At 40.6% G+C, this 12,356-nt stretch overlaps 1 protein-coding gene across 9 annotated transcripts in view; it reads left to right on the top strand.

The window, feature by feature from the left end:
- rims2a (regulating synaptic membrane exocytosis 2a) overlaps positions 1 to 12,356 on the top strand; it is a 160,418-nt gene that overhangs the window by 86,052 nt on the left and 62,010 nt on the right. For 4 of the 9 annotated variants that reach the window (XM_042490878.1, XM_042490874.1, XM_042490877.1 and 1 more), the window contains 7 exons: positions 3,240 to 3,307; positions 4,969 to 5,088; positions 6,805 to 6,904; positions 7,056 to 7,179; positions 8,988 to 9,034; positions 9,334 to 9,446; positions 11,080 to 11,127. In XM_042490878.1, coding sequence (XP_042346812.1) covers positions 3,240 to 3,307; positions 4,969 to 5,088; positions 6,805 to 6,904; positions 7,056 to 7,179; positions 8,988 to 9,034; positions 9,334 to 9,446; positions 11,080 to 11,127 — 620 coding nt within the window. Of the gene's footprint in view, positions 1 to 3,239; positions 3,308 to 3,493; positions 3,706 to 4,968; positions 5,089 to 6,804; positions 6,905 to 7,055; positions 7,180 to 8,987; positions 9,035 to 9,333; positions 9,447 to 11,079; positions 11,128 to 12,356 lie in introns of all 9 variants that reach the window. The other 5 variants (XM_042490880.1, XM_042490879.1, XM_042490883.1 and 2 more) reach the window with 3 other exon arrangements.

Genomic DNA, 12,356 nt, shown 5'->3' with positions numbered 1-12,356 from the left:
AGTGGTTCAGGCGGGTGCTTGGTGGTTCAATCCCCAGCTTGTCCCATCCACTTGATGAAGTGTCCTTGAGCAGGATACTGACCTCAGATGGTCAGGCAAGTGCAATGAGAGATTATTTGTAATATTTCAGGTGCTCACTTTTTTGACTGCCAGTGAAGTTGGTTGGGTAGTTACTTACTTTGGTGACCACAAGGTTATCTTTATAAAATGAATACCAATGAACAAAGATATGCAGCTAAAACCCAAGTTGTAATAAAACGGAATTATCCCTTTAAACAAGATCAAACAGGGTCTGTATTTCTGCATCAGCTAGTGTTCAAAGACTTGAAGATGTGGCTGTATTTATTCACAGTGACACTATCTTTACGCAGCAATTCTTCCTCCATGCAGCTGCTTTTTTTCTATATTGAAAATCCCTTCCTCTTTACCCTTGTAATCTCAAGCCCCCCTCTGCTTCTCCTGTACAACCAGAAGAATATGCAAGCTATTTTTATGCCTTTCCCTCAGAGTTCCCTGATTTCCCTGAGATTGACTCGTCAGCCAGATAATGCTTGAAGGAGGGCCTGTCCTGTATAGATCCATTAGGTTCCACAGCTCTTTGCAGGAGAAGTGAAGTGTGTGAAATGTGATGTATATGGCCCAGGGGTTGCACAAGTGCCGTGTTTTCAGATGACCTTCCTGTGCCTGTGGGCCTAAAGTTCACTACAGCTACATGCTACATTTATGCAAGCGCACATATCAACAACAGCACATGTACAAGTGAAAGATCAGGGTCTGGTGAATACCTGTCAGCACCACAAAAGGATTTCCATATTGTTTTAATGAACACATCTCAACTGTTATATGCTTTAATAAGAGCAACTTTATTGGGACATGTAATAATTCACTTTATTACTGAATTGTAAAATGACTTGCCAGTGTAAGTGAAAAACATTGAAATGTGTATTGCCTCTTCTTTAAATCCACTGAGGTCTCAGGACAAAGAGATAAACAGTTTCTCAGCAGTCAGACAGACAGCAGTATCTCTCTGACAACTGAAATGATTTCCCTTAGTCTTTGGATAGTCTCAACCTTCAGTCCTCCTTACTTCCATACTGCTCTCCAGTGGGAGTCTTAGCACCACCTTCAGATTCAATATTTTTTACTCTTTTTAATTAGCTTGGATTTTTAAGCCTCTTAATCAAATTGAAAGCGCTCTCCATCTCCCTGGTCTGTGCATCCACTAGGGAAAACAGGTTGGTTTTGAATACATAGCTCTGCACTGGAACAAGTTACTGTTTGTGTCATAAGATATCTGCGTTTGCTCTTTTTGGCTGTTTGTTTTGACGGTAGCATCGTATCTGAAGCAAGAGATACTGTGGAGTTAAAGGTCTTGATTCTCTGTCTTATGGGTCTAACTGCCATCATTTCCCCTCTTACCCTTCAGCTAGACTGATGGGAAAATGAAAAAAATTTTTTTAATAAATCCCTCAAACCTCTATCTATACCACCTCAATATTATCTTTCGAGCCACTTGCCGAGCCCGTGTTTCTAAATACCGTGTGTCCACTGGTGCTACTACAGAAGTTGTAATCAGAGCCTCATCTTTAAAAGCTCTCCCTGGTGCACTTTAGATTGAGGTCAGTTAAGGCTGTGTGGCACTGCAATCTGAATCCTCAGTTAAACACATTAGAGATCTGCCCTACTCCCTGCTACAGATGCAGCCTCTGCAGGATAAGATAGCAGCATGCTAACGTGGTTTAAACAAAAATAATTTGAACTTAGGCATCTAGCAAAGAGCTTTAAAAGATTGTTCTATGGAAATGAAAATGAAACTAAATGGTTAAAGATGTTAAAAATGTTGGAGAAATCAACAACTGTAATACAGTTTCCTGACAATAGACTTAAGCCAGCCAAATCTTGATGCAATTTAGGTGCAAATGATGGCCAAAGCAATACTCCTACTCATTACACATATTTCCTGATGTTTTTAATTATTTTTAAGGTGGTGGTCTTTGTGTCAAGTGAGGATACACAACTCCACTATAGTGCTATAAAAAACAACCTCTAGATACTGTAAGGGCTAGGCAACATATCAATACTATATCAATATTGTAATATGAGACTGCTTAGATTTGTAATACTGTTATATTGTAAGTGTTGTTTTTTTTGTCCTTTCCTGTTTTTAAAGGCTGCATTACAGTAAAGTGATATAATTTTCTGAACCTAGCAGACTGGGTTAGCTGTTCTTTTATTAGCCATTATATCCACATTATTCAAGATCTTTTTAAATAAATCTCATTGTGTGACACATTATTTACGTTGAGATATATGGTCAAAAATATGCTATTTGATTTTCACAATATCGCCCAGCCCCACTGTAAACACATGAGTCAGTGCTTGAGATGACTGACAGACAGCTCCACATTAAAGTGGCATTACTGGTGAAGTATTCTCAAATGGAGGACCGTATTTTCCATAAAACTTATTTGTTTCTTGTGCTGATATTGCTGATTCTTGCCCCCACTCCTCACCCATAGTCATCTTCCATTTGTTGTGAGGAGTTAGACTCATAAGAAAATTGTTTAATGGATTACAGTAATGTCCTGAAAGAGTTCCTGGAACAGTTCTTTTGATTCAAAGCAGTATTCCCTGATACTGTAAAGCAATACATCATGTTTTATAATAACTGAAACCCAGTAGAAGCCAGTAAAAACTGGAATATTGTAAAACAATGTCACACAATTAATTCTGATCCCAACACCCACAGTGGGAACCCTATACGAGAATCTGATCTCTGGTGCATGTTGTCAGCATCTTTACAAGGGTAGAGATGAATGTAGAGTAGATTTCATCTCTGTCCTGTAGGGAAGATGAGGGAAAGGAGAGGGAAAACATGTGGTCATGAATGCCAAAAGTGAGACTACTGTGGCTGAGAATACAGCACTGCATCCTTCCCTTACTGTACAGTGTGGAGGTGGTCAAATCATTATTGATCCTGGATGTATTATTACCTGAGCTGCATCTTTCTTTCTCCACAGGGATCTTAGAGTTGCACATGATGACCAACTTTTGAGTTTGAGCAGTGTGTGTGTGTGTGTGTGTGTGTGTGTGTGCATAAATGAATATTTGGATGTTTAGTACTGTATTATGTGTGTGTTTGTCTGGCTGTTACTATCTGTATGTTGTCCGTGGTGTCCTCACTGGTCCCTCTCGCTGTCCTCTCTCGTGTGTGTGCGCCCTTTCCCCCCACCTTACAGGTGATTTGGATGGCCATTGGTGGGACCATGCGTCTTGGCATAGCAGCGAGGCCTCCCCAATGTCTTTGGTGAGACATGTGGAGCCCTGCCTTGACCCCTCCCCTCCTACCCCTCTCTCTCCCTCTCTCTGTCTCTCCCCCCCCCCATTCCCCCTTCTCCCAGAGTCTTTTGTCATTTCATGTTTCCTTTGTTTTATTTACACCTTTGCATGTTGTTTTTCTGTTTTTCTTTCTGTTTTTATCCCACACCTGTAGGGGACAGTCAAAGGGGAAAAAGAAAAACAATTGAGCAGACATTTATGTCCGAGCCGACACACACCTTATCTGAGAGGCAAAAGAAAATGGTGCGCTTTGGGGGCCACTCATTTGAAGAGGACTTGGCATGGTGTGAACCGCAGGTTAAAGACTCGGGAGTTGATACGTGCAGTAGCACTACCCTAAACGAGGAGCATAGCCATAGTGAGAAGGTACTGAGACAATCTAGCCTGCATTTTGTTATTATTATTTATGACCTACCCATCCAGTCTTTGTTTGCTCTCTGTCACTCAGTGTAAATAGGTGAGATGCTTATTTTTTGGATTTTATTTGACGTTGTATAAATTGATTTCTCTTGCGATTTCGTTCCTTTTTGTTTTTCGGTTCCTTTTGGCTCCACCTTGCTCGGTGTTGCTGAAAAAGTCTTTTGGGGGCACCCTCTTTGCTTGCTACTTGTACTTGCTGTTTTGCTCCCCAAACAGAAACTACACATCTTACAGTAGTTGTAAAAGAAGAGCATTGACACACAACCTCTCTGTTTGTCATGGCACACAAGGAATGTGGGTCTCTCCTAGTTGCATGCTCGTTCTCCTCCGTATGTTGTGTTCTTGCTCTGCAGCGGTCCTGTTTAGTGTAGTAGGAACACCTTTACTCAGGCCCGTCCCTCTCACTCTGCTGCCCTACCCCACAGCACCCAGTCCAGACAGAACCTGTCCCCCTGCCCAACTTTCCACTCACTTCTATAGCAAAACCCAAATGATTGTAAGCACACAAAACAGGGAAGACTGGATTTGTTTTGCACAAAAATGAAAACATTTGTTTTTCTTTTTTCCCTTCCACTGCACATCTGTGATTTCACCTTCTCTGTGTCTCATGGCTTTATTTTGTGCTGTCTGTTTTTCATCCTTTTTGATCTTTAAACTGGCACCTCATGGTCTACCTCATTTGTTCTTGTATCATAGATGACCTTTTTCCCACCTTTTCGCTGTCTGCTTTCCCCTCACTACTCCACTTGATGGTGGTTGTATGTTTGTGTGTAGTGAGACTCCGGTCTTCCTGCTCCAGCTTGAAGAGCTGGTTTGAGGAGGAGTGTTGGGGCTGCTTGCTTTACTCTGCATGGGGCGCTGCATGAAGCTCACTCCACCCTCACACTGGCAGGTTCACACAAGCTCTGAAAATAACACCTAACACTGGGTGTTAGATGTTATTTTTCATCAATAGTTAGATCCATGATTATCTTATGAATTTGATATTCCATTTTTTAGAATTTAAATAACTGAGCATGTTGCGATCTGAAAAAATTAAATGGTATTGATGAGACAACCGAGTTTGTGTGAACTTTCTTCCCTGAGTGAATAAATACTTTCCCTGTGCCCCCTTTCCACTATGGACAGTTGTCTGCTTTGGTCTAAACTAATCAAATTCAAGTGGATGAGTTGTTAAACAATAGGTGTGTTGTTGCTCTGACCTTGTAGCACCCGGTGACGTGGCAGCCGTCCAAAGATGGGGATCGCCTAATAGGGCGTATTTTACTCAACAAGCGTATGAAAGATGGAAGTGTGCCTCGAGACTCAGGAGCTCTGCTTGGTCTAAAGGTGAGCTTATAATGGTTCTGTCTACCCGTCTGTGTGTGTGTGTGCGTGTGTGTGTGTGTGTGTGTGTGTGTTAGTGTGAAGGCATGATACAAACACACACACTGTAAAATCCTGAACACACTGTGATGCTGCACCATGAAAGTTTCTGTTGCACAATTTTCATAATACTTCCAACATAGTGTGTTGAAAAATTCATATTTAGCATAAAGTATACAATACATGTTTGTAGTATACAATACATGTTTGTAATAGATTTTAGTTGATAACAAATCATACCGAAGACCTTTGGGGAAATTTGCCAGGTGCAGTGTTGGTGTTGTACATTTATGTTAACATACAGTTTATTAATTTTCAGCTGTGAGTTCTCCCATTTGTAGTTTCTTTTTTTGTGTGACTCGCCAATTTTCTCCTTGGCTTCCAATTATTGATCACATCATAGTGCTACTCAGTATTAATATTCATTAAAGACTTGATTATGTTCCTGATGAATATTAATGAGCAGTGTTTGATATTGAGCTGTATAATTTTCTGAACGCACTCATATTGAACTACTTTTAATGAACTGCATTCAGCAGCTCTTAAGGAAACAAGTCGGTCCACAACCTGTCACTGTTGCCCGATAATCGACAATAGAAATTTGATTAGTTTTGCACGGTTATGGCAAGGTTTATGTTTTTTAAAAGTACCACCACAGTCCCCTAATTATTTACATTCTATGGCTGCTGTGTGTTTTCTCTTCCATTTTGGTGCTGTATTAATCCTGTTTTAAACATTTGAGTTGGCTAGTTACTGCAGTGTGGTTGCTACATTGGCAAAGAATAAAAAACATTTCTGTTGTGGTAGATTCTTTGGTTTCCCTTCTCTTTCCGGTGTTGCATAAATCTGTAGGTGGTGGACGCTGGTTTAGAAAAAAAAGAGCTGAGCAGCCAAAGTCCAGAGGAGCATGGTGGGCCATGAAGAGAGAGAACAGAGAGCGGCAGGATAAGGAAAAATCATTACTGATTGAATGAGCCTCCTGAAATGGCATGTTTGTGTCTGCTCAGTGCCTCCGCGCGTTTCTGTCCGCTCAGCAGCAGCCAGCCAACTCGGCAGTCCAGCCAGTCAGTCCATCAGTCAGGCTGCCAGCCTCACCCTCACTGTCCATCTCTCTCTCTCTCTCTCTCTCTCTCTCTCTCTCTCTCCCTCTGTGAGCCTCCTTCTCTGGCTCCTGCCTGTTACATAAAGCTATTTCATTTAGCAGACTTCCCTAAGCTCCTTTGTATGTTGGCATTCAGCTGCCATTAAGAGGGATTTTTATTTGTATGATGCCCATGTAAGCTGAGCAGAGTGGAGTACAGCAGCTCAGGACTGTACAGTACAGCTCTAGCCCACGGGCCTGCTCTATTACAGAACCACAGAGCAGCACCAGAGTGTGTCCCTGGGGAAGAAACCATTGCCCTGAAATTTTTTTAAAAAACTGAGATGCACTTTTGCCATTGACCCTCTCCTTAATGCTTTCATTGAGGATTCATTCCTTGCAGGCAAAAGCTAAAGCCATGACATCAACAGGGTACTTTTAAGGAAAACAATCTGTCTTTTTCTGCAAGCTGCCACGCACGTGACGCATCTTCATGAGTTTTGTCATGAAGAGTCAGCATGGAACATTCAGGCTGCAGTCATAACAATTCAAGCTGAGTTCACATGGTGCTAATCCAGTCACCTTTTTTGCTTCTACAGGTGGTGGGAGGCAAGATGACAGAATCTGGTAGACTTTGTGCTTTTATCACTAAAGTGAGGAAAGGAAGTCTAGCAGACACTGTTGGACACCTCAGACCAGGTATTAAAACACACAAACCATTATAAAAAAACTCAATGGATATGGACGTATTTAGCATGCTTTATAGGAGCATAATCATGTGTATTTTCTATGCTTGTATAAGAATTAAAAACGTCCTATATAACATCCAGTTTCTGTGTTGTTTTTGCAGGTGACCAGGTGCTGGAGTGGAACGGGAAGCTTTTACAAGGAGCCACATTTAAAGAAGTTTACAATATCATTCTAGAATCGAAGCCTGAGCCGCAGGTGGAGCTGGTGGTCTCACGGCCTATAGGGTGAGAGCTCACAATCACTGTCACACATACTGTACTCCTCATAGGACAGTTGGAGTGGGATATTATTTGGTGGCACCACCAGAAATTTCTTACTAGCATTTTTTATGGCTAGATGGGGCCACTGAAAATCTTGGGGTGACCAAGACAACAAAACCCAAAGCCCGTAACTGAATTTCAGGGATTATATTTTAATGTGTATATTATGCTATTGTAGTATACAGGCCAGTTGAAGACTATGTCAATATATAGAATTGCATACTGATATACTTTGTTTTTTGGGGGGTTTTTTTTGTTTTTTTTACAGTTTAAGGGAACATTTGCTACCTTTTATGTGGATGTCCAATGATGTGCCAGAAACTCATGCATCCTGATACATGTAGTCATTACCATTACAGCTCTGCAGGCAGGAGAATGCTGCTTTCTCATTTGTCATTATTGCATGCAGTGAAAAATGTATTGCTTCAATCGATTACATATACCATCAACACTGATTGGACATCCACAACAAAAGTGACTATTTTCCCTTTGATGTTAATTATCTGATGTGTATAGACTAATACCAGTACAGTTAACATTTTGAGTTCCACAACTATCCTGTTTTAATGTGTAACGTATATACATGTGTTAGGCAATTCATTGTTCTTCAGATAGGATGGTTGTCTTTTTCATTAAATAGACAGATATACAGCTTTAATTTGATAGAGTACATTAATTGTAAGGAACAAAATATTTACTCGGAACAAGCCTACTCCGGTTTAAAAACACCATACAGAGGCCCGATAGTATCAGGGTGACCCCCCTGGCCATGATGAGCAGAAGGGTATTAGAAGACAGTAACTGAGGTGTTAGGCAAAAAGAGTAATACATTACAGAATAAAGTTTAGGTTTCTTTTTGAAACAACACAGCAGGCACAGAGTAGCTTGTTGGTTTTGTTTATTTAAGGTTTAAATCATTTATTTTTGTAATGTCAGGACTACATTGAGAGTCCAGAGTGTCTCCCTGCATCTTGCCATGTAAATACTGGAAGAGCCTTCAGGCTCCTGTGATCATGAAAAAAAGAAATGTCAGCTAGAGGGCTAAGTTTATTAATCAAATTAAATGTGATTCTTCAAGAGCTTCAAGTGTGATTCAGGCAGTCAGATAAGACAAAGATTTTAGTTTTAGATAATTCTTTACAGTAGACATGAATGAACAACTTACGTGTCCCAAACTAAAACCAGTTAAAGCGTGAAAAATGCATCAGGTTGTGACTACATCACTTCTACATCACCTCTTTTTTTTCCTGTAAAGCAATCACAGTTCTTATGTCTGATGGCTCATTCAGGCATGTCACTGCCTGCATTACTCTGAATAACTTTTAACTGAGTTCTCTATAAAATGGAGACTTAGGTAGCCTGAGAGGGAGTATGGCTTGTGTTCTCACAGAATGTGTTTGTGAATGAGTAGCCCTATCTTGTTTATTCAGCATCTGTCCCCTTCTCCCTCTGGCTCTGCTGGCTTGGCTCTCGTATGGGACCGTACAACACCACCCAGCAAAATGAGAACGTACCGCCTCACCTCTACTTTCTCCTCCAATTGTTTTCAAAAAAGGGAAATTGTGAAAAAAAAGGCGGCACCTTTGCTTTGCCAATTCCTATATCTGACCTGCATTGTGCTGCTGAGGGAGCTGCTGGGTGAATAAAGACTAATGCGGTGCTTACGGTCATTAGAGCACAGTGCAGTCAGCATTAGCTCAAATTGATCCTTTCCATCCCCTTTCTCTCTCCTGTCTCACACACTCAAGCTCTTTCTCTGTTTTTTTTTCCAGAGATATTCCAAGGATACCAGACAGCACACATGCACAACTGGAATCAAGTGAGTCCTGTCAAAATCTTTAGCCAATTTCATTACCCCATTTTATCCTATTAATCAGCCCAGAAACATCAAGTGAAGGGAATGTCCAAGAGTTGCTTCTGACACTCTGCCTCTCTGTGTTTCTGTCTTTCTCATGGCATGCTCTCTTGCCCTCTTTCTGTCTCTCTTCTTGTCCATCTCTTTCTATCTTCCTTACTACCATCTCCCGCTCTCATTTTATCTATTGATGTCACTAAAACCATAAACCAAAGCCAACATGACTACGAAACCGTCTGACTGCGTTGTCTCTGCCCTGTCAGGTTCGAGTTCTTTTGAGTCTCAGAAGATGGATCGCCCATCCATCTCTGTCACGTCCCCCATGAGTCCCAGCATGCTGAGGGACGCCCCCCAGTACCTGTCAGGACAGCTCTCAGTAAGTGACCTCAGCTTGACCTACAGACTACATGTGAAATCCTCTGGAGGGACTGAACTGTTAAATTGCTTTTAAAACGAATGAGGAAGATGGATTATTAAGTTCATATGACTGTATTTTTCAACATACTACTATACTTATAATATGCATTATAATGCATCTCAAAGTATATCTTAAATCCTGGTTCAAGCCATTGGGCTACCAGGCACAGCTTCTCTCCCTCTGCCTCTTCAGCTGGCCTTTTACCAGCCCAGCACAGGGTTGTAGATCAGGTTGCTGTGTGTGTTGTCCATTATCTAGTGTAAAAACCCTCCTGGGGTAAACGGGTAAAGGGCTGCATTAAAGCAAGAGATAAATCAACTCTCAAATTTAGGGTCCAGCAGGGAAATAGCTTCAGCATCTAGGTTAACACCTCCAAGACATGTTTTTCCCCACAACAATGATATTTATGACAAATACTTGAGTTTGACTGACATTGGGTTTGAAGGCTGCTATCTGCAAAGTCTTAAAGGGACAGTTCACCCTCAAATCAAAAATATGTACCTTTCCCCTTACCTTCAGTGCTAGTTAGCAGTCGAGATTGTTTCGGTGTGAGTTGCTGAGATCGGCCAAAGAGATGTCTGTCTTCTCTCCAATATAATGGAACTAGATGGCACTCAGCTTGTAGTGCTTAAAGCGACAAAAATGTATTCAAAAAACTCCACAGCAACGTCTCTTTCCAGAAACCATGACCCAGTTTTTCAAGATAATCCACAGACCTTGCTGTGAGCAGTTTAATGTAGGAACCGTTTTCTTTTTATTAAACTACAACTGCCAACCTTATTACAGAGCAGAGGAAAGTGTGCATCTACCTTTAGCTTTGAGCACCACAAGCCGGATGCCATTTAGTTCCATTATATTGGAGATGGCCAATATCTCCAAACTTGCCAACTCAAACCAAAACACTCTAGATTGATGAACAGCACTGCAGGTAAGAGAAAATTATGTGATTTGATTTTTTGTGAACTGTCCCTTTCAAATTTGACCACTGTCCCATATTTTTAGCTTTTGGTGATTCGGTATATGAGTAAAATGGCTGATTCCAGTTACTTTATTGAACTTTTGACTCAGATTGATACTTTTCAGACTGTCAGCCAATTAAAAATAAGCACTTTTTTATGTTTCAAAAATAACTGATTATTGAAAAAGCCTAGTTAGATCTGCAGTGCCTGATGAGTAATACTACACACTAAAGAGCTGTCTGTATGATATTTTTGCAGCAGCCTTTAAATTGTGTTTAGGGATAACAAGGGTTTAACGTCACTGTGACGCAGGCTGTGAAGCGGTGGAGAAAAGGTCCAGAGCAGAAAGAGAGATATGATCACAAGGCATTGATAATTACAAAAGGCCTATGCAGAGCAGAGTAGCGAAGCTCAGGGACAAGTAATCAGAAAAGCAGAGAAGCAAAACTATAACAGGAAGGTTAGAAAGCAGAATGAAGCCACTGGCCTAAATTGCCCATCTGAAACTACAAACTTCTGTTGTTATTTAGTGTGTTGTGATTTTTTGTTGTTTTGTGGGGTTTTGGTTTTATTGCATTTTCTTTTTCTTTTCTTTTTTCTTTTTTTTTTGCTGTTTAATTTTGCTTATGCAGAGCCAAAGCCTTAGTAGAAGAACAACGCCTTTTGCCCCTAGGGTCCAGGTAATGGGCCCTGTCTGCAGGGCACAATCTCTATTTGGTCTTTGCTCATTGACTGTTGACTGGCCTTTTTTTCCCATACTTTGGAAAATGCATTTGCGGGGAAACGGCAGCTTCAAGTTTCCCTCTCAGTGCAGTGCATTGTGTCATTTTCTTCAGTTTGATTTCTTGGTATCACTGCTATGATGAGAGTTGTTAGTACTCATTTTAACCCATTCACCTCATTATTTCTAGGTAGTGCATGCTCAACTAATCTGATCACATTTAAAGAGACACTCTTCCATTGCCTGATTTGACTCCAGTAATTGACCCTACCTCATGTCATATGTTTTTGATCTTTGGCAATGCAGGAGGGTGTCTCCCTGAACCTGATTAGGACAAAAGGACTTGGGTTATTTTCTGTTTCAGTGTGACATAAACCAGACCTGAATAACTCTAACCTTACACACACCTACAGGAGAACTCCTCCATGTGCGAGTTGAAGTCCTGTTAATTAGCAGCTTATGTTTGATGGGTCTGCAGTTTCATGTTGCAGTGAAAAGATACCAAGTTTACTGTCCTGTGTTGGAAACCAAATTGCCTTTTCCTTTTCAGATGAGAGTTCAAGCAAATTGTACCTCCCACATAGCAAACTCCAAACGGAACAAAGATTTGAAGGTTTTCCTTTGCTCAGAGGGTCTCTTATCAGTCACCTTTAATATCACTTTGTCTATCTGTACGTTTGGTTTTATGACGCACAGTAGAATCACTTTGTGTGAATCTGTATTCTTGATTTAGTTACTTTGAAGATTAATGCTCCTGCTTGGAATTTTGGATATTTATCAAGCACTGTAACACTATGATGTTTTGCTTAAAAGTACCACCAACGGGCTTATTACGGATCTTGTGTGAGAATATTGTTATATATATATCATGCAGCAAGCAAGAAGATGTGAGTTTTCATATATATAGGGGTCTAAACATAATGCAGAGTTTGAATGGAGCTTATTACAGAAGTCACGATAGTTATGAAAGTAGTGGTAGTAATGTTGTCCAGGCATGGGAATGGTTTAAGATCAACAGAATGCTCCGGAAAGTTTTGACTATACATTATATATATATGTGTGTGTGTATTAAATATATGTTCGATTAATAAGAAATAAATGCATACACACGTGCCAAAATTCTATTAATTATACCAAACACACATCAAATTGCGTTGCATTTAAGTTTTCTATCCTCCCATAAGGGGC

The sequence above is a fragment of the Plectropomus leopardus genome, chromosome 7, assembly GCF_008729295.1.
Source record: "Plectropomus leopardus isolate mb chromosome 7, YSFRI_Pleo_2.0, whole genome shotgun sequence".
In the NCBI taxonomy this organism is placed as follows: domain Eukaryota; kingdom Metazoa; phylum Chordata; class Actinopteri; order Perciformes; family Serranidae; genus Plectropomus; species Plectropomus leopardus.
This window is presented reverse-complemented; position numbering and strand designations above follow the sequence as displayed.